The 20,436-nt window shown below is 43.3% G+C and overlaps 1 protein-coding gene across 3 annotated transcripts; it reads left to right on the plus strand.

Moving 5' to 3' along the window:
• The first annotated feature begins 3,356 nt into the window (after positions 1-3,356).
• Positions 3,357-19,502, plus strand: LOC119446715 (probable E3 ubiquitin-protein ligase DTX2). 3 transcript variants are annotated; one of them, XR_005190810.2, is made up of 11 exons: positions 3,357-3,730; positions 3,819-3,964; positions 4,344-4,531; positions 5,527-5,601; positions 6,505-6,671; positions 7,825-7,889; positions 9,353-9,490; positions 11,942-12,193; positions 14,297-14,536; positions 16,914-17,099; positions 19,214-19,502. XR_005190810.2 is itself a non-coding variant. In XM_037711238.2 (10 exons), the coding sequence occupies exons 1-9, from the start codon at positions 3,502-3,504 to the stop codon at positions 14,504-14,506; spliced, it is 1,470 nt and encodes a 489-aa protein (XP_037567166.1). In that variant the 5' UTR covers positions 3,357-3,501; the 3' UTR covers positions 14,507-14,536; positions 19,214-19,502. The 3 variants fall into 3 exon arrangements, 2 of the variants coding, with proteins under 2 accessions (XP_037567166.1, XP_049520301.1); XM_037711238.2 differs by lacking the exon at positions 16,914-17,099; XM_049664344.1 differs by lacking the exons at positions 16,914-17,099; positions 19,214-19,502 and adding an exon at positions 16,297-16,368.
• The last annotated feature ends 934 nt before the right edge of the window (positions 19,503-20,436 follow it).

Genomic DNA, 20,436 nt, shown 5'->3' on the forward strand with positions numbered 1-20,436 from the left:
TTCAGCGAATTCTATCTGATCTCTCGCGTTTGACACTTTCGTGTTTTGCCGTTTCTTTATTAGGCCCTTTGTTACTTGGGAGAGCTTACATACAGCTTGCCTTGGTGCCTTACCTCCCACTTCAATTGCTGCTTCTGAGATCAACCTGGTTACGGTTTCATTCATTACCTCTATGTTGTCTTTATCTTCCTGTTCTAAAGCTGCATATTTGTTTGCGAGCACCAGCCTGAATTGGTCTGCTTTCACCCTTACTGCGTCTAGGTTGGCCTGTTTCTTCATGACTAACTTTATTCTTTCTCTCTTCAAATTGAGAGAAATCCTAGACCTCACTAGTCTATGATCACTGCACTTTACCCTACCCAACACTTCTACATCCTGCACTATGCTGGGATCGGCAGAGTATGAAATCTATTTCATTCCTTGTTTTTCCATTAGGGCTTTTCCAGGTCCACCACGTCCTTTTGCTGCGCTTCCAGAAGAAGGTATTCATTATTCGGAGTCTATTCCTTTCCGCGAATTCTACCAACATCTCTTCTCTAGACTCTAGTGTTCCTAGAATCGATGCCGTAGTTGCTAATTCAATATCTTCATAAAACTGTTCTATTTCTTCATCATCGTGACTGGAGGTTGGGGCGTAGGCTTGTGCAACCTTCATTCTATATACCTCCAATTCAGCTTTATTACGACGACTGCTACCCTCTCATTAATGCTGTAGAATTCATCAATGTTGTCCGCTATGTCCTTATGGACTAGAAATCCTACTCCGAATTCTCTCTTATCTGGACGACCTCTGTAGCAGAGGACGTGGCCGTTAGTCAGCACTGTGTAAGCCTCACCAGTTCTTCTCACCTCACTAAGGCCAATAATATCCCAGGCAATACCTGATAATTCTTCAAATAGCCCTGTTAAGCTAGCCTCACTCGAGAGGGTGCGCGTGTTGAACGTTGCCAGGTTCAGTTTCCATTGGCAGCCTGTCCAGACCCAGAGATTCTTAGCACCCTCTGCTGCGTCGCAGGTCTGACCGCCGCCTTGGTCAGGTGCTCCGCAGCCGCTGGGGACTGAGGGCCATGTGTAAACTGTAGGAGTCATGAGGGAGGTAGCGGCCGAATACTGCACCAGGGAGGCCAATTCCTGTTCTGGTGAGGGAGTGACTGTTGAAGCTTAGTGGACCTTCCTAATTTCGTTGCACCTTGACTAGTACAGCCCCACTAGCTCTCGGCGATATATATATATGCCAGTGTCAGGTGCCACTCTATGCCTGAAAATGTAGTGCACTGGGGGAGGATTCGGACTTACGATCTTCAGATTACTATACTATAAAAAAAATCGAACAGAAATTTATCCTAAATAAAGGTGATTGAAATATCATATGCGGCACAAACGCCATGAAACGCCATGTACTCTACATTCCTTATTAACGCACGTAATAGCGCCAGCCTCGTTGACTTCACGGATGTATTATCAGACTCGCTCTCACTTTGCGGTCAAAACTCTTGCGTGCGACACACGCATTAAAGAAAAAAAACTTGCGCAAATTACGCGTCCAAGACTACAAGAAGATTCGCGCTTATTTATAAGTACTTCCACGCACTAAATGAAACTCAAATGCTGCCGTCTTCTAAATACACGTGCGAGACACGCACAGCCTTAGACATACCCTTACAGAATACGTCGAAGAGAAAAGAAATCTGTAGAATATGCCATTACTAAAAGCGACCTGTGCAGCCCGTTTCCAAGGCGCGGTACTCTCTACGTGCGTGCGGGAACAACCACTCGGCGATTTCTAAAATCAGCAGAATTAATTAAGTAGACTGCAGAATAACCAGTATCTAACCTGATACAGCGTTAATTTCAGAACTCGCGAAATCCGAAAAGAAAGTCTTAGTTTAACGGAAACTCACGCGAACTATCTACATATCTCTGCGAAAAAAAAACACTGACGCTATCCTTTCTCGAGCGTTCAGCTGTGACGTTTTCCTGAAAGCAAACATCAAATTAAGTCGAAAATTTATCTGCCTCTACCACGATCAGAAGAGACCAACACTGCCCACTGCCTAACAGAACGTTCCTAAAACTCAAAGTTGTTCCAAAGTGTCCTCAGAGAAATGAATAATCATTGAATGCAACTTACCAAACGTGCCTCGAAAGAAAAGCACCACTGTCAAACAAAACACGACTTGTCACGAACTCGCGCAGAAGCGTCGGTCATCAACTGGCGCAACTTGCGCGTGACCTTCCAACCTATATGCCGTTGATCAGCACAGAAGCACAGTAGCGCACCCAGGATTTCTGCCAGGGGGGGGGGTTGACAGTTTGCCAATACCATCTAAACAGCACTAATTTCGATTTCTTCACAGGAAATTGTAAAAAAAATGCGCTTTTTGCGAGTGTGCAGACGATTGCGCGTCTTACATCTTATTTACAGTACTCAAATGCGTAAGGAAACAAAAGGGGGTTTTAAGTCGGCCTCAGGGGGGGGGGTTACAACCCCCGAATCCCCCCCCCCCCCCCCCCCCCCCCCCCGTCGGTGCGCCACTGCAGAAGCAACAGTTGCGGCCGCCGACCATATGGCGCCTGTTAATCGGCGTGTCCCTGTCTCGAAACTATGCCGTACCGTGAGACCACGAAGTTTTGGCGCCCGTATGTAGTACTAAATTCTAGAGCATGTGAACCTCGCGTTTCCTAGCATTATATGCTTTTACGGCGCGTTCTGGCAATTAAGGAAGCATTATAAATTGTAATAGCTGAGCGAGCAATGTAACTGCTTTCTCGTTTTCCGGTCTTCATTATTACATTTCTCTAAGCTTTATTTGGTACATGACTGTGATTATGCCATCTAATTGTTGGGAAACTTGAATGTTAGGACAAGAATTTGTGAAACTGAATTGCTGAAAGGTGCACAAAGCCCCAGCATGTGGCTGTCGTTCCAAAAAGCAGGCGCATCCGCATGCCCTAAAGGCGTTCCAGTCCGCTTACTGAAAGTGAAGAACCAGGCAGAAGCAAAATCACCATATTTAGCACGAAACTGTTTAACAAAACCGACGAATCTATCGTACGCGTATGGTGGCCCTAACACAGAGCACATAATACGAGTACTTGAAACAGAGTGTCATTTGAAATTGCCGCAGTTCGCATGGTTCTGCGGCTTTCCTCCTCACAACGAAAACAGAAGCTGAGTGTCGCAAAAACGCCCAATAAATCACCGCAAAAACGTCAAAAAAAGCTACAGAAGACATTTTATACTCTAAATGACAATTTATTTAATTTTTTTTTCTGCATTAAGAAAATATTTTATGTCGTCTTTTTTCTCTTAGGATAGCCTCGCTAGCATCGATATCGGCATGTGTTTGAAAACAAACAAAAACAAGGGTAGACGCCAGTAGACGCGCGATGGGTGAGCTGGCCGTGAAACCAGGCCGCGTCGTGTGCGCGGAGTGAGATATTTTAAACATTAGTGGATGATTTTATAAAGTTTTAATAGACCGCAGAGATCATTAGATTATGGCTACTGCTGTAACGCTATCTGTAGCTGTGTGGGAGTATGTCCGCTTCTCGGGAACATGGACGGCGTACCCGCCGGACGCCTGCGAAAAGCTTGAACGGGCGAGGGTCAAGTCGGAAAGCAAGGATGAAACGAAAGTACCGATTGACATCTCGTGCAGAGGTGTCAAAGCTCACTTTGTCGATGTCGTGAAAATGCAGCAAGTCTTTGGCGACGAACAGGATCACTGTAAGCGCAGATCCTCTCCGTGGCTCTCGCTACACGTGCTGTAGTCTGATGCCAGTCGTAAGCGTGACGCTGCATGACGAAATTACAGGTGCTGCTTCCCCGGTACGAAGGAATCTGTATCCTCTTGACAGCGCTCCGGCGAAAGGTGTCAACTGGGAATGGCGAACGAACAGCGGAAAGTGGTATCCTTACAGCGTGCATCTCTCTTGCCTCATTGAAAAAGCCAAGGAACAGGTGTGTAAAATTTCGTTTCTAAATTAGCGCATGCAGCAGTGTATCAGACCGATTTATTTAATGATGTCCTGTGTTCAGAAGCGACAGCTGTTTGTGGTGGTAAAAATGTCGTCGGCACATTAACATTGGTGTCCCGTTACAGCAGTGCAGTCAAAAAGCAGCGTCTCGGCATTGGGGAATGTAGAGAAAGAAGATAGGAACCTCCGTGTTTTAATTGGCATAATGAAGTAATAGCTTTTTTTATGAATTCTTTAGTCTGCTTTTTTATGAATTGCTAATTAGATATTTTTTTAATGTGTGGAGAGCGTTTATTATAATCGTTAGTGCCTATATTTAAACCGAGAAGTTTTTACACATATGCTATCATTATTGTGTCTAGGGGCTGCCCAAGATTAACTTGCAAGACCACTATCCTGAATGCATATACACTGTGGAATTCACAGCCATGCATCAAAGGAACAATTTCACAAGTTTCTGCCGTGTCATTCGAAGAGTTGAAGGGAAAAATTACCCACTGGCACCCGACGCCATCACATGTCCAGGAGTCGACCTGAACCTCCCTGAAAGGTTGTGCACAATATACATTCTTTTGGGCATGTAAACAACTGTCAAGGTAAACAATGAAATGCTGTTGCTACATTGCTTACCTGCCTTTTCACTCCTTATCAATGGTTCACCTTCAGAGCTGCCATTCAAATCCAGATTCTCACAGTCAGGAAATAAACTGCTTGTGTATAGAGTGCCATGAAGAGGTTATTTTACCCTCCTTTATCAATCGGGGCATTAACGGCTCATTATATGCTCTGTGGAGAAGTACCGGGTCTAAACCCCGGCTAGCCGTTTCAAGCCACATCTTGCTTGTGCTACTTGCTTCTTCCTTGTAATGTCACTGCCACTTTCCTAGAAGGGATTTCCCGTGGATGGATAGCTCTCAGTTGGATAACTCCCGCACTGCTCCGCCCTCTTCAATGAAGTCGCTGGTGAGGTGTGGTATCATAGCAGAGTAAATACGATAACACACCTTAATGGCTGGATGGTTGCTTCCTCGTACATGTGACCAGACGCAGGAAAGTGAGATGAGCAATGCCCATGCCAGGCATAGGTCTTCCAGATACCCGCAGGCTCTCAAGCTGCCCAGCTCCCTGGATGCCTTGGCACACCCATTGATCACTGTGCAACATGTCCAAGCAGGCTCATCCGTCAAGAACGCAGCACTTGCGTGATTTGTTTCGAGGCGCAGCTGTGCTTCAATTGTGAAGGGCGTGCAGTTCGTCCTGTCTTCCATATGAACTTTGTCGAGGCAATGTTGTTGAGGCTTATTGACAGTTTACGGGTACTTCATAATGAACAATTTGAGAAACCATTGCGTGAAAATTTCAAGGGGATCTATCATATGCCACATGACAGGAAGGCAGCAGTGTTGAGGTCCCCACGGAGTGAGAGTGACTTGTCTGGTTTTGAAGTACTTGCGGAAAGTCTTGTATGCCATTCTGACATTTTCTTGTATTATATTTTGTGTTGAGAAAGCAACAAATGAATGCTATCGCCTTTTCACACACCAGGAAACCAAAGCCAACGGAACTGATGCCACCTGTAAGCGATAGTGACTCTTCCGATGTTACGGTGATTGCACAAATGTAAGTATCAAATTAATTTGCCTATTTGTGTTATGCAGAGGACATAGGCTTGCTCTGTGAAATTTTATTGAAGAGGAAGAGCGTCGTTAGTATCGGGGGGGAGGATCCAGGGTAGCCTCTAGGAGGGGGCCCTTATCAAAGCATACAGAAAATAGGGGCGGGGGGGGCGTTCTTGGGCTGAATGCTCACTACTATCAGCTGGCATGTCTCGCAGGCTCCCCCCCCCCCTCTGGATCCGCCAGTGGTTAGTATAATGATCTGCCTTAAAGAACACCTGGTCACAAACTCTTGAGTATTTAGCAGGGCAATTAAGATACACATTTCTCTTGTAGCTGCAATTTCATTCTAATGTTCTTGCACATAAATCTATAATGCACCAATGCATCTTTACAAGCAATAGAATAACCAGAAATGACAATTTTGCAGTTTTGCATGTTCTATTAGGTGGTGCTTTGTGCACATTAAATATTGGCCAAACAAAAAGGAGGGCCAGCCTCATTACTATCAAACAATGGCAGCCTCCACGTTTGGGCTGGTAAAGTGGCTACAACCCTCTTACAGTGTACTGGCTCGGGCAGGGCAGCTGATACGGCGATTGGCGATAGTTTATGGTGGAGCCAACCCATTATTTCAACTTCATTGGCATCTTTTTATGTGCCAAGATGTACAGGGTTTTCGGGTCTCTGTTTCCGGCACAGTAAATAAATTCTAAAGCTCGGCACTATTCCACAAAAACATTTTGTTGAAGCAGAACGGCAGATGAAAAAGTTCGCTGCGACGAGAATTTTTTATGTAGTAACTCCTATGAACCTCTCATGGGGAATTGAAAACACTTCGTTCTAGCAGGGTTCTAGCAGGGTTTGACTGTATCTCACTGGTCATGTTTACGCCTTCGTATTTCAGTTTTCCAAAAAAACGCAAGGGACGAAGAAGCAACCACACTGCTTCTTTTGCTGGAATTCCATGTACATCAGAAGGTGCATCAGACACCAAGAGCCTCAAGACAGAGGGCTCTAATTCTCTTGATGGCATAAAGCTACCCAACAATTCATGGACCGATCCCATGCAAGGTGCGCAGTGTTAGGATTCTCATTACTGAGGCGTGTCAGAATATTGTCTCAATTGACCGATGGGGCTATTCAGCGTAAAAAAAGAAAAAAAGTATGCAAACATTCTGTGCCTACATTGAACTACATTTACTAGGGCATTCAGTATATAAAGCAATTCTACTGCTTCCCTGACTTGGATGTGAGGGTGTGCTGTATAACCATAGTGGCTCATTGACTGGCATTCTGCTGCTGACCACAAATTCGTGAGATTGCATCATGGCTGCTGTATTCTGATGGGTGTAGAATGCAAAAATATTTGTGTATGCCAGCAGGTCAAAATTAATCTGAACCATGTTCATAGCCAGGGGAGGGGGCCCCCAGGTGCCCCCCCCCCCCTTCCCCCCTGGAAATTGTGATCTTTACCAAGAGTAATTACTGAAAAATAGGTGCTTACCTGAAATAGTCAAGGCCTTCAGCAAGTGCCCCCCCCCCCCCCCCCCCCGAAAAAAATTCCTGGCTACGGGCCTGATCTGAACGTCTCTAATAAAGCAGCCGTCATAGCCCTCTAATGGTGCACTTTCGAGATGTAAATCCCCACAAATTATTGCTGCATCCACATGGCAATGGTAATTAGAGCATGTGCGCACTTGTGAGAAAGGAATGATGAGGTCCTCTGTCTCGGCCTAAGGCAGTCCTTGCAGTGAACTTGCTCAGTCTAGCCATATGCGGCATCACTGTTAAAAACCACAGATGCGGGACCCCATCATTGACCACTTGCTGCCACTGGACCTATTATATCTGGTTCATAACTCATGCACTGATTATGCCCTAACCGAGAATGTGCTCGCATTTGGCATCGCTTGAGGGCTGCGTGATTGCAATGATCCCCTGTGGTTTGATGCTTGAGCCATTAAGCCCATGAATGTGTGTCTTTGTCATTGGTGTGGCTCTGGTATTTGAACAACAAATCAATGACCACTCCACAGAATGCATTTTATGCTTAACTTTTCTTTCACAAAGGTAAACTGTGGTTTCTTGAATTGCAGGCCTTTCCACGTAGATTGTGACACTTTGATAAGCATAGATGAGACCCTCTTCATGTCGTTCATATGCTGCTTGTGTCGTGAAGGAACTGCTTATTTTGGTCTCTGTAAGTTACCATGTTTTAATGCAGATCCTCCTGAACCTGAGGATTTTCTGGCAAGGCACATGGTTGATGTCACAGGAACAATTCCAGCTGTAAGTCATTGCAGCAGACTTTCTCCTTAGATGAAAATCTTTCTTTTCATTTTCATTCGTTTAATGAGTCTTCAGTAAAGATAAGCTTCTCGGAATGTCTAGCATTTGGAAGTAGCTGACTCGGACCATAGTGACTACATATAAATGGCTCTTTCTAAAATTGCTTGTGGTTCACACATTAGTATTGCCCCGAACTTGTAAGCAGTGTTTGATATAGTTGAACTGCGATATAATGAACATGGATATTATGATTTATTGGCTATAATAAAGTACATCTAAAATGTTTATCGCCGATATCAGCATGTAACAAATATATGCCTATAACAAAAATGGCTGTAACGAAAGTATTTTCGTATCAGTTGTGACTACGTTATAATGTTATTTGACTTTATTTGCTTTGAATAACTGCCTGTTCTATAAACTGAATCTGTGTAATTCACAAGAGATACACGCTTTTTGTCCAACTAGTAGATGAATGCTACCTTTCCTGCAACGACAAACCTAGCTTGTAAATTTTTTTTTTTTTTTTCGTAGTTGAAATGTAAAGATAGCAAGCTCGGCTAATAAAAAGAATACATGTGAAGCACGGATGATCTTGACAAAGTATAAAGTGAGAAAATTGAAATTACAGTTTTTACCAAATTGACCCTTTCATATTTTTATTTTTTTGTCACATTAATTTCAATTTCATCTATAGAGAGCATGCAGCAACTGCCTAGTCAGTGTATAGGGAATTCAGATGCTGAGCACACGGTCCTAGCTATCACAGGTGCATTGGTAGGGGAGTCCAACATAAAGCCACTCGTGTGCCTAGATGTAGGAACCCAAGGTGTTCAAAATTGATCTGGAGCCTGACTCTCGAAGCCCACATTGCAGCTTTGGGACATTGAGTGCCTCTGATTAATGAAGGAACTTGAAAATTTGGTTTATACCTACATTGAAATGATTATCAATGTTATTGCTGCACTCGGGGATCCATTGTGTCAAAGCGTAGGAAGATGCACTGAACATGTCAGAATAAAACTGACCGGCCTGTAGAGCACTCTGCTGCAGAGGACTGGTATGGGAGTTCAATTATCTAGCCATGGGCAGCCTCGTTTCTATCAGGGCGGAATGCAAAAACACTCATGTACCACACTTTGGGTGCGCGGTAAGAACCCCTGGTGGTCAAAGTAAATCCAGAGCACCCTTCCCACCATAGTGCCTCTCATAGCTCTGAGACATTAAACTACAGCAACCCAAAATTGATCATGACACTAATTTGGCTTTCATCAAAATCTTGCCATTAGTATTTCTTATTATTTCTTACGCTTTCTTATTCTTACTTGTAAGCTTTTGCAACAGCACCTACTGCATGTTGAAGTGACGTCAAGCCTCACCCAGTGAGCTCTCTCATTCTCTCCTTTTTTCCGACCCCTTCTTGTCACATACTGCACCTAAATTTTGTTGTCTGTCTGCTTTAGGAGGATTGCAGCATCTGTTGTGAACCATTGGTCGCCTCCTCATCCTACAACAGCAGTGGCCGGGTGGTGCGCCTTTCCCACTGTAGCCATCATTTCCATTATGCCTGCCTTGCAGCTATGTATAAAAGCAATCCAAAGGTGAGTTATTGCCATTGTTGAACCACTGGAGTAGTTCATCCTCATTTTTATCATGCGTACATTGTTTTGCTTCCTCAATTTGCTTGATGACCAGTCTGCATTTGGTTTGATTGTTGTCACACTTGTCAGTGTGACAGATTATATTTTCTTGCATTTAGACCACTCTAGAAATTTGATAATTCTTGCAAGTACAAAATAGAGATGCAGGTTATACATGAACATCGCCTTCTGGTGGAACTTGACAGCGGTGAGCTGCACATTGCCATGGTGCCATACCATGCTTCAACAGAAAGTGACAGCTGAAGGCAGTGTGGGAACACTATATTTTAGGAGAAACCGACTGTGTGAACACTTGAGTGAGCTCTGTTGGTGACACCTAAGCATTTCATGGTTCGAGTAACAAGCAGTGTTTCAATTGTTTGATACTCTTGCAGTGGGCACTCAGTGTTTGCATTAAAACTCAAAGGATCTGCAGGCTGTCAAATGATGTCTAAACTGCATGGCATATTGTGCTTTTCTTGTGCTGTGTTAGTGCTCATTACTGAGCAAACCATTTTATTCCACCAGAATGCCTGTAAAAGAAAAGGAAAGCCTTTTAGTTTAGTCATTCTAGTCTAATAGAACAACATTTATGGCCCATATTAATACCAACCCTTGTCTCAGTCATAATGTGCTGAAGTGTAATACAGTAAACTTCGGTTAAAATCCAACTCCGGATAATTCAGTTTTTCGGTTATTTGATACTGGTCGAAGGTCTTGGCCGCCGCCTGTATACTTCTGTTTGACCAAACTTTTATTATTACATCCTGAAATTAGCCTTTGCTAGATAATTCGAGCTTGGCTGGTCACCATGCTCACACCAAACCCCAATGATGACTGCTTGGTGACATAGTGACAGCATCCTTTTTGGCTGCGCTTGGATATAGGAAAAGTGTCAAACACGTCATCTCCCGGCAAAAACACCCATATTCAACCTGCCCCAGGAAGAGTTTAAAGCTAAAATGCTAGCTCACAACTAAATATTGCAATGTTCACCCGATTCTATCGCGCACCTCTCCCTCCTTTTTTTTTTTTTTTTTTAATCCCCCAAGAAAATTCATTTGAAAATTGCTTGAGCAGTGCAGTCCGATACGAAACCAAAACCGTTCATAGCCTACTGTCAGCCTAGCCAGTGTCATCGCCATTGCCATCAAAAGATAGCAGCCATTGATGGCAACAGAACCAGCGGTTGTATTCTGTAACGCTTCAGTTTTCGAAGAATTCAATTTGGTGGTGGCATCATGTTTGGGCGGTCCGCTGACGTAATTAGAACGTGGGGAAGCACAGAGGCCAATCGGCGCGCAGTTTTTTTTTTTTTTTTTTTTCTGGAAGTGAACGTCACAAACCAAGGGAAAATACAGCAAATTAGGAACGCTTCTTGGTAAATAAAAAATAATTGCCTCCTGAATTCTTCGTCTGCCATCTCAAACGTGTCTTTTCAATGTTTAGGTCATCGTTGTCTCTCACGGATGCTCGCTAAACGCACTAACGCAGGCGCCACAGGGATCACCATCGCCGTCATTTTGCTAGGAACACCGATCTCGCCCGTGCACACGGCATGCACAGGCTCTGCACATGGCACACGGCACCTTTGCAGATAACATCGCTTATGCTGAACACATTGAAGTACTTTTTGCGGCAAAGTGATCCTGAATTAGCCCATTTTCACTTCAAATGTATTTCTCCACTTCGATAAAAAGTGGCGACAAATCACGTTGCATGTTCTTGGCATTCCGGAGAATTGCATGCGTCGCAGAACTAGTACCTGCGAAGTGCTTTGGTGTGGGCCACCATCTCGGTTGTGATTGTTGCGGAGTCATATAATAAATGCAGAATATCAAGCGTACTATGAACTATACGAAGGCCATGTTGCGGTTGTTCATACAGGGTGTTTCATTTTAGCTGCACCAAATTTTTTAAAGTTGCCTGTGGCAGGTAGCACAATTATAATCCTTCATCTAAACTACTCGATCAGGTGTTCATTACTTCCATGAGAAATCAAAATGCCTAATTGAATAATTAACTTAATTACACTAATTAACTTTTAATTGATTATTTTACGGCACATATTTCAATCTACGACTTGAGTGTTCTGAAGAAGTCATTTTGGTATCCACTGGAACCCTACTTGATGCATACTTGAATTGTGTAGGCATAAATTAAGGTGGTTGATGGCTAAACTAGCCTATGTTTCTGGCTCAACTTGCTGTATACATGTCGCTATCTCGCACTTAGTGCATTTCTTTAGGAATCATTTTATGGATAACTCATGCTTTGACATCTACTCTTCAATGTTTCTTTTTTGTTCAGTTGTCTTGTTTTGTTTCGTGCTAATCCGAAGGAACGGCATTGTGCAATGTGATCACATTGCACAAGGAAACGCACAATTCACATTGCGTGTTTGCATTGCAGGCAAGCTATCTGCAGTGTCCTGTGTGCAAGGCCATATATGGAGTGAAACGGGGCAATCAGCCGCCAGGGATCATGAACTTCCAAGTGCTGCCTTTCACACTCCCTGGCTATGAGGGCTGTGGCACCATTCAGATCACATACCACATCCCCTCTGGAGTTCAAGGGCCTGAGCACCCACGGCCTGGCATGCCGTACACTGCGAGAGGATTCCCTAGGCATGGATACCTGCCCAACAATGATGAAGGCCGACGGGTGAGATATGTCATATGTACACAGGAAAGCTGGCGGCAAAACCAGGTAGAACACTGGAAGTGAGCTTCACCCCAAGCCACCTATGGCTGCATGTGAAGCTTGTACAGACAGTTCTTGTCAAATGTGAAACGGAAGCGTACATTGCATGTGCTCTGCATTGTCTGTGTGATACCATTGCAGCCTGGTATCTTGCATCGGTCTTTCTCCTCTGACCGTGCTTTCAAAAAATGGCGAGTCACGTGCCAAACTTATTCCTCATCCTTTGTTCCTGCTCTAATGTAACAAATAGCACTTGCTGCCTGTCATTCACTGTTGGCCGAAAACATTTGGCGAGAAACTCTATACCGTACACTTCCATTAATTCTACTCCAGTTAATTCAATCTTTCTTTTTTTTTTTTCGACCCTGACCGAAGGTTCCGGCCAGTGCCCATGCATTTCAATTGGCCCAAGGTTTAGTTATTTCGATCCTAAAATTGGCCTTTGCCGGATAAGTTGATCTTAACCAGTCAGCACACACGTGCCTGCCCCCTATGGTGACCCTTGTAGCTGCCCCTTTAGTGACAATGTCTGTCTCGGCGAACCCTAGGGGACAGTGAATGTGTTGAACATATGTCAATCTCCCGTTGAAAACGCCTATTTTCCACTTGCCCTGGTATGATTTTCAGGCAATAAACTTAGCTCACAATGTCTGATTACACTACTTACCCGATTCTAATGTGTCACCTCTCTTTTGCTTTTTTTTTTTGTTTGTTTGTTTAATTGGTCGAAAATTGTCAGCGCGCTGCAGTCAAACGCAAAACCAAAACCGCCTTCGCCGCATTTGTATGCTTTACTGCGTAACACGGATGTATTGTGGCGACACTGACTTTAGGAAGCCAGCCACCATTGTTCAGCACATATTAGACCCTTCCCCATTCTACATGCTAAAAAAACGGGTGCACGTTAGATTTGTACTTTGTTTAGAAGCTTTAATGGAATTTCCTACGTTAGTTTTTTTCTACGATTTCTACGCTTCGGACATGTAGAAAGTGGGCATGCGTTTGATTTGGAGTCACGTTAGAATAGGGCGAATAGTGGCAAATTAATCAGCGGTGTGTTATACCGTTTTTTCTGCATCTTATTTAATTCAACCCGCCGGGTAATTCGGTCATTTTCGTCGGTCCCACCAGAGTCAGATTAACAGAAAGCAATTGTACACAAACCCAAAGCTCTGCAAAAAAAAAAAAAAATCTGGTGTGTTGCCTGTATGCAGCACTCCTTTATAAAGGGTTAAAGCTTCGTGGTCTTTTTGGGTGCTTTTTGTACGTGCTGTACGAGTGCTCTGGCGGTAGTTAATAATTTCTCGTACCCTTGCTTTATCTTCCTGTGTCTTGTGTATGATGGTACACATCTCAAGACACTTCTGATTGCACCTGTGCTCCAAAATTGATTAATATGCTCGAAGCAGTTTAGTGAAAAGTGTTACAGTATTGCAGTTACAGTTAGCCTGTGTGTTTGCTGCAACACTGGTTTGTCATCATGTAAAGGGTTCTCTACTTGCGCTGTTTTTAACAATGATGATTTGCACAAGGCAAATTTCTGAAGCGGCTTGCTGTTTCTCAAGTACAAATCACATGATTTACTAATCAATATGGTTTCCACACCTCAAGTATTTTTCAAAACTCACTTGTGCTGTCAGTATTTGCGGACGCAAAAAAAAAAAAAGCTTATTTAATAATTCTGGCTTCCAGGTATGTTCTGCTGTTACATGTCTTTAATGGTGCTAAAATTGCTAGGACTGTGTTAAAACAGATTTCAACAGACAGAATTGGTGACGGAAGGAGTTATGCTTATCTTGCGTATTAGGAATTGTGGATTAAAGAAGATAAATAAGATTTCACATGTGCCTATAAATTTAGTACTGACGGATGACTTGATTGTAGTGGAGAAGAGAGTCCGGAACCATTCGTTGTCCTCTCTGAAATAAATTTAGAAACATCACAGTGTGTCCCTGCTATTGCTTGCTACCAGTTTATCAGTCTTGCCCATATCAGGCCTGCCCATGTGAAGCATTGTGCATCAGCAAGCTGAGTCTCAAGCCATGATGGTGGGGCTTTTGGCAGGCACTGAAGCTCCTGGTGGATGCCTGGGACCGGAGGCTCATATTCACCATTGGCCAGTCGACCACCACTGGAGAGCAAGACACTGTGACATGGAATGAGATTCACCACAAGACTGAGTGTGGGTCCAACCACACAGGGCATGGTTTTCCAGACCCTTCTTATCTGGACAACCTCCTTGCCGAGCTTCGAGTGCACGGGGTCACTGACTAGAAAGCATCTGAATGCACAGACTCTTATCACGTAAGTTCATCTCGTCCTACCTGTTCTCTATTGAAAACAATGCAAAAGACAAGTTACTCATATCGTCCTCTTGCTTGTATGCCTGTTTTGCACTGTTTTCGGTAAGTAACCTAATCAACTAGATGAAGTGAACACACCTTACTGAATCACAAATGGGTTGCTGTTTGTAATTTCATTTTTGTTAGCCTTTAACAAATTATGAGGAAGGGCTGTGCATTTTTAGTATGAACAATGCTCTACAGTTGAGCCTGCAATGTCTGGATATTTCGGATGTGTCAAGCACTGGTAATATCTCTTTGTAAGTTTAATGTAAATGTCTGCAAGCAATACTACAGTAAAGCCTCGTTAATACATAGTTGGCGGGGAACGTGGATCAAGTAGGCACTAAGCGACTATCGACTTACCCGACAAAAAAAAAAAAAACCACTTTAGTTCTCACTCAAACACACATGCAGACAAGTTTTATTTACGAGCAGGCAGCAAGAAATTTGTGATTTTCACTTGCCGCCATGGGGGGTGGCCTTGCAGCAATGATGGCATCCTCTAACTTGACAAGACCGCGAGCCAGTTTCTCCATCAGGCCCTACTTCTCTGCAAACGCCCTCATGACACAATAGCTGATTGGATATGGAATGGCCATCATCCACGTCGTCATCCATGACAACGACGTGTAACCGCAGAAGTTATGGGAGCAGGAAGCACGTCATGGCCACCATGTTTTGATGTCACTATCAGTGGCGACTGTAGTCCGGGAAAAATCCGTGCGCCGCAATTTCGCCATCTATGGTCCGCGCGCATGACATTTCGCGGATTCCACGCTTGTACGCACCGAAAACTGAAGTAAATACTACACACTGTCCGTTTGGCATGCGTTAAGCGACTACAGCAGTGAGCCAATACATTAGGTTCAATTGCGACAGAACGGGGGATTCATTACGACTATATTTAAACTGGAATTAAATATTAAGCGGCTGCGTATTAACGAGGTTTCACTGTATACGTCCATATGAAACTGCATCTATCAAGACATCCTGAGATTCGAGCATAACGTTCCATACCCTTGTGAGCTGCATCTTAGACCTGCGCTGCAAGCTAACGCCGTGACAGACACTAACCACCACAACAACAGAAGTGTGACTACCATGTGCCTTTACTTTCGGAAGTGAATGAATAGTATAAATAAAAATAAATACAGTAGAATCTCAGTGAAATGGTCACGGCTCAAATGAATTTCGGAGTGATACAAATTTTGCAGTGGCCCTGGTCAAGTTCTGTTAGCAAACAAAGTGCTAGAATTTGGCTGCAGCGAACTGCTTTCCGCCTTGGGGCGTTTGATACGAACACATGTGGCCACCCACGTGGCCACTAAGGACGCTGCACCAGCTCCATTGGCGGCAGTGTGTGGCAGCTCCTACGGCTCGACAGGGCACAAGACCTGGCACACTTGCAGTAACACTGTTGTGCGTAGACGCCAATGTGTCCTGGTGCCGATGCACGCGAAAGTGACCAAGCATATTACTGTGCGCACACTGTGGCGCCAAACAGCAGCGCCAGCTGTCATCAGTCTGACTAAGTAGTGAGATGTGATTCTTGGTACACATGCATGTGCCAAGTTTTTAACACATGCTTCAACTATTGAAAAGTGTTACCTTGCCAAAGCTTCCAGTTAAGTATCCCTTAACACTGTTAGTGCACTCATGTCAAAATCTCCCTTTCTTATTTCTTTAAATCTAAGAAGCCTCCTGGTGTACTTTCCTTAGATTTCACGATAACTGCACACTGTCTGCGTCAAGACCTTTGAGGTGAGCTTTCCCACAACACTTCCACCTTGCTAGTGCTGCCCCTATTGACGGCAATCTTCAAGGAAAAATAAAAAAGAATGAAAAAAACAAAATCTTCTTTTGGCATACTTAAGTCGGAGGTACTCCAGGGCCACGCTTTCTCGGTATATTTAGGCCTGCCACTGAGCCAACTCATCACTGTCAACTGTGGCAGAAAACAAGATAACTACAGTAAACCCTTGTTAACTCGAACTCTGATATCTCAAAATACCGGTTATTTCGAAATCTTTTCCTGGTTGTGGTGTCAACCCATGTGTTCTTCACCTCTTATCTCGAACAGTTCTTCCACCGTACTCCGGATACTATCTCGAAATTTTGACATCGAAAATACCTGGCAGAAAGAAGGCAATGGGGCAGCATCACCTCCACTCGCCTTTCACCCTACAGCAGCTTACTAACCGAGCCGCACATCCACTTATCTTTTCCTCCTCTTTTGCGCATTTGCTCGGCTGCTTGCTGCCATTTTCTTGTGGCCTCACGCAGTAGCGGTGAGGTGGGAGCCGAAGTCTCTTTTTTTTTTTCCCCCTCTCATTTAGGACACTGTCAGTGACACATCAATGTGTTCACAGCATATTGATCTTGACCTTGAGCAAGGTGATCAGCATTCTTGAGCAAGTGCAATCAGCCCATGCGCTGCACCCAAACGAAGCCAGCATGCGAGCCCACAGCGTTTCAGCGAGATTGCAGCTTGATAAGGATGCTTGCATCATGTTTGCACGACGGTGAGGCATAAATTCCACGTCACTCATGGCTGTCTGCTAAGGCATGACAATTTCGCTCTTCCATAGTTCACTTGTGGTTTCCGAAGTGGATTTGTCCGGAATTCATTGCCATGCAGAAAGTAGCAGCGTCAGCTTTGTTTTTTTTTATGTTTGGAAGCGCTTATGCTCAGGTGAATGGCTTCAAGTATTGCATTAAGATCAATAGTCTCGTCTCTGTGCCAAGCATTCTGTCTTGGCACACTTGCAGTAACACGTTGTGCACAGACGCCAATGTGTCGGGTGCCGATGCACGCGAAAGTGACCAAGCATATTACTGCCAGCATTTTGGCAAGACTTCATGTGGTTTATGTGCAGCCAGCAGGTTTCTGTTTTTGCGATTTCGCTTATCTCAAAACTTCGCATATCTCAACATTTTTTTCCGGTTTTAACGGGGGGTTTACTATACTTGCAAAATCTTTCCACACAACAGAATTTTCTTTCACGCCTGGAGCACTTGCTTCCACATAGCAGCTTACAAGTTGAGCCATACAAGGACCATGGTAGTAAATGCATAACAGCAATATCAGCAATGCATATCAGCGGCCAATTTCACATTTAGCTACTTGTTGTATGTTGTGTCAACTAAAACATCTGCCTTGACTTTATTTATTATTTCTTTTTTTTCTTTTAATACAGTGTCTTGCTAATTTAAAGCAAAAATGTTCGTTTACATTTTTTTGTCTCATGGCTGCCTTGTTTTGCTGTTAGAATAGTTCTTGACATTGTAAAAGTCATTTTGTGGTGTAGTTTTAAATTTTCTGCACACATCTTGGAAATTACAAGGCTTGCCTCTCTTCATCCAGCGTGTTGTAAATGTGTCGGGGTTTCTTAAGTCTGTTATCTTAATAATTTGTTGTCACACATCAGTGCTTTTCAAGATTCCCCTCTTGTTGAGAGAGAGGGCCTATAACATTTGATTCAGGATTTTCAACTGCTGATCCACATATGTATGGCAGAACATGAGTTGTATCTGAGTGCCACCAAGGCTGCTCAAAAGCTTTAGTTCTTACATGTCCTGTGGTATGTAGCACAATTCTACTTCAAGATGCAGACATTTGCATGAGAAATCAAAATACATAATTCTCCTAATTACCCAAATTTTCGTTAATAAACATTTAAACTGTTTTCGTCGTTGCAGCACGTCTTGCAATTTATGAATCGTAGCCAGTAAGTTTGCAAGGCATATTAATTTGGAAAGAATTCTGAGGGTGACACCTGTTTTGAAATATTCATTCTCAAAATTGTGCAATGAAATATCTTGACATTGAAGTTTTATTCTTCAATGCATAAAAAGTCATTTTGTTAAAAAACTAACTGGAACAGTGCATTTTACTAGAAGTTTGATTGCACTTATCTCCAAACTGGTGCTAGTTTCAAAATTCATTCCAAGTGGATGTGCCTCAAGAACTCATGGCTTCATTTCGTAAATTGCAATATGTGCCCTAAAGTAAACAGTTATAAACTTGATTATTGACATTTTCAATTATGTCAGTTATTTTTATTTGTCATTTATGCATTTTGATTTGTTGTGCAAGCAGTGTCTGCCTTTCCATTCAATCCAGCTCAATATGTAGATTTGTGCTATATGCCACAGGCAATTTCTTAAAATTCTGTTAACTCTAAAAAGAGCACCTGCTATAATACATGTTGCCATGGCAAACGTTTTACTCCTTGGGCTCTTGATTGGTTGCTGTGAGTTGCATGAAACACTCAACCATTTCTGGTTGCTGCAGTATCAATGGCAGAGACACTCGCTTTTTTTTATCACCCACAGCGCTGTAACATAAAATTGGTCTGTGTATAAACGTGATGGTGGATCAGTCTAATGTGCAATTCCATCTCATGTTACAAGGTCACTACCCTCAAATTACATTTTGGTATGTTTAAATCATAAAATAGCACTTATAGCATTTGAGGCTCTTGATACAGACACTTAACACTGAATTTGCATTATGTAATGCATGTTAATTTAGCGCCTGGGTGTGCAGTGTTAATGCATAACCACACTAGTTGTCCTGAATGCATTTCAAAGAAACCTACCAATATCTTTGTTGTTATTGTTATGTGTTTTTCAGGACAGACCAGCATACAGCACTTGTCTGCGAATGTCCTGCTGCATTTTCTGCGGACATCACGGAATATACTCTTATCATAAATTTTATTTGTTGGTTTTTAATGCTTTTAAATCTATAATGACTGTTGCGCCTGCGAGATGTACATGCAAAAACTGAAGTGATCTGTTAGGGGTGTTTGCTGCTTGTATGGTGCTGCTGTATTGTATGGTTATCATTGACATAGAAGGCATAATTGTGTTCAGAATTCTTACCTCTCATCTGCAATAAAGAGGTGTTGTGGAAATTGCAACTGACAGGCGTCTGCTCGTCTCTTACTGGCACAGCCAATTTCTTCTCACGCTGACAATGATGTACCATGCAGAAATGCTAAAGCTGCAGCTGTTCTAGAAATGTTATTGGCATGCACTGTGCCTTTCTCTACCCTTTGCCAGTAGCTCAGCACCTTTGGAAGTTGAGCAGCAGGCTGATATACTTTTCTTGACAGGTAAAAATACTTTTGATGGGCAAGTGTGATATGAGAAGACAGTTAAGTGCAGTATTCCGTAAGGTTGATAGAAAGTTATAAAGAGCTGAAAGCATGCCATTATTAAAATTGCATGTGCCACTGAGCTGTATGATAAACTGATGCCTAACACCATTTCTCCTAACTGTTATTGAGCCACCTTACCCTCAAAGTGGTACATCAACATAATGCTGGGTGCTGGTGCCACGAATGCAGCACCAGCACTCAAACCAGCAACTGTTATGTTTCATAAAACCTACAATGACCATCTAGTTTAAATGATGACCTTGCATGAAAGCAAACTGTGCTGGTATGTACAGTTAGGACTTGGCATTTCGAACAGTAACTAATGTTTCCATTTGGGCAAAGGCAAAACAAAGAGTACTAGTAGTAAACATTTAGTGCTTCTGCATGGTAGTGGACGTTGCACACTGGCTATTTAATTGTCATTTATGCTGGCAAGCACAATGACAAGTGACACTGCCCAAATCATGAACAGCAGGTGTTCCCAACTGTCTCAGTGACCATATACTGGCAGCAACAAGATGGCAAGTCAGGCTGGTTGGTTGAAGTTCATGTGAAACAGACCTTGAAGCGCAGTAGCCCACACACAAAAGGTAACAGAAAAGCAGACAGGACAGCACTCCACTCGCAAATTAAAATTTTTATTGAACACAATGACTATATAGGTAGTTACACAATTTATAGCGCACGTACAGCA

Source organism: Dermacentor silvarum, chromosome 3 (assembly GCF_013339745.2).
Source record: "Dermacentor silvarum isolate Dsil-2018 chromosome 3, BIME_Dsil_1.4, whole genome shotgun sequence".
NCBI classification, from domain to species: Eukaryota; Metazoa; Arthropoda; class Arachnida; order Ixodida; family Ixodidae; genus Dermacentor; species Dermacentor silvarum.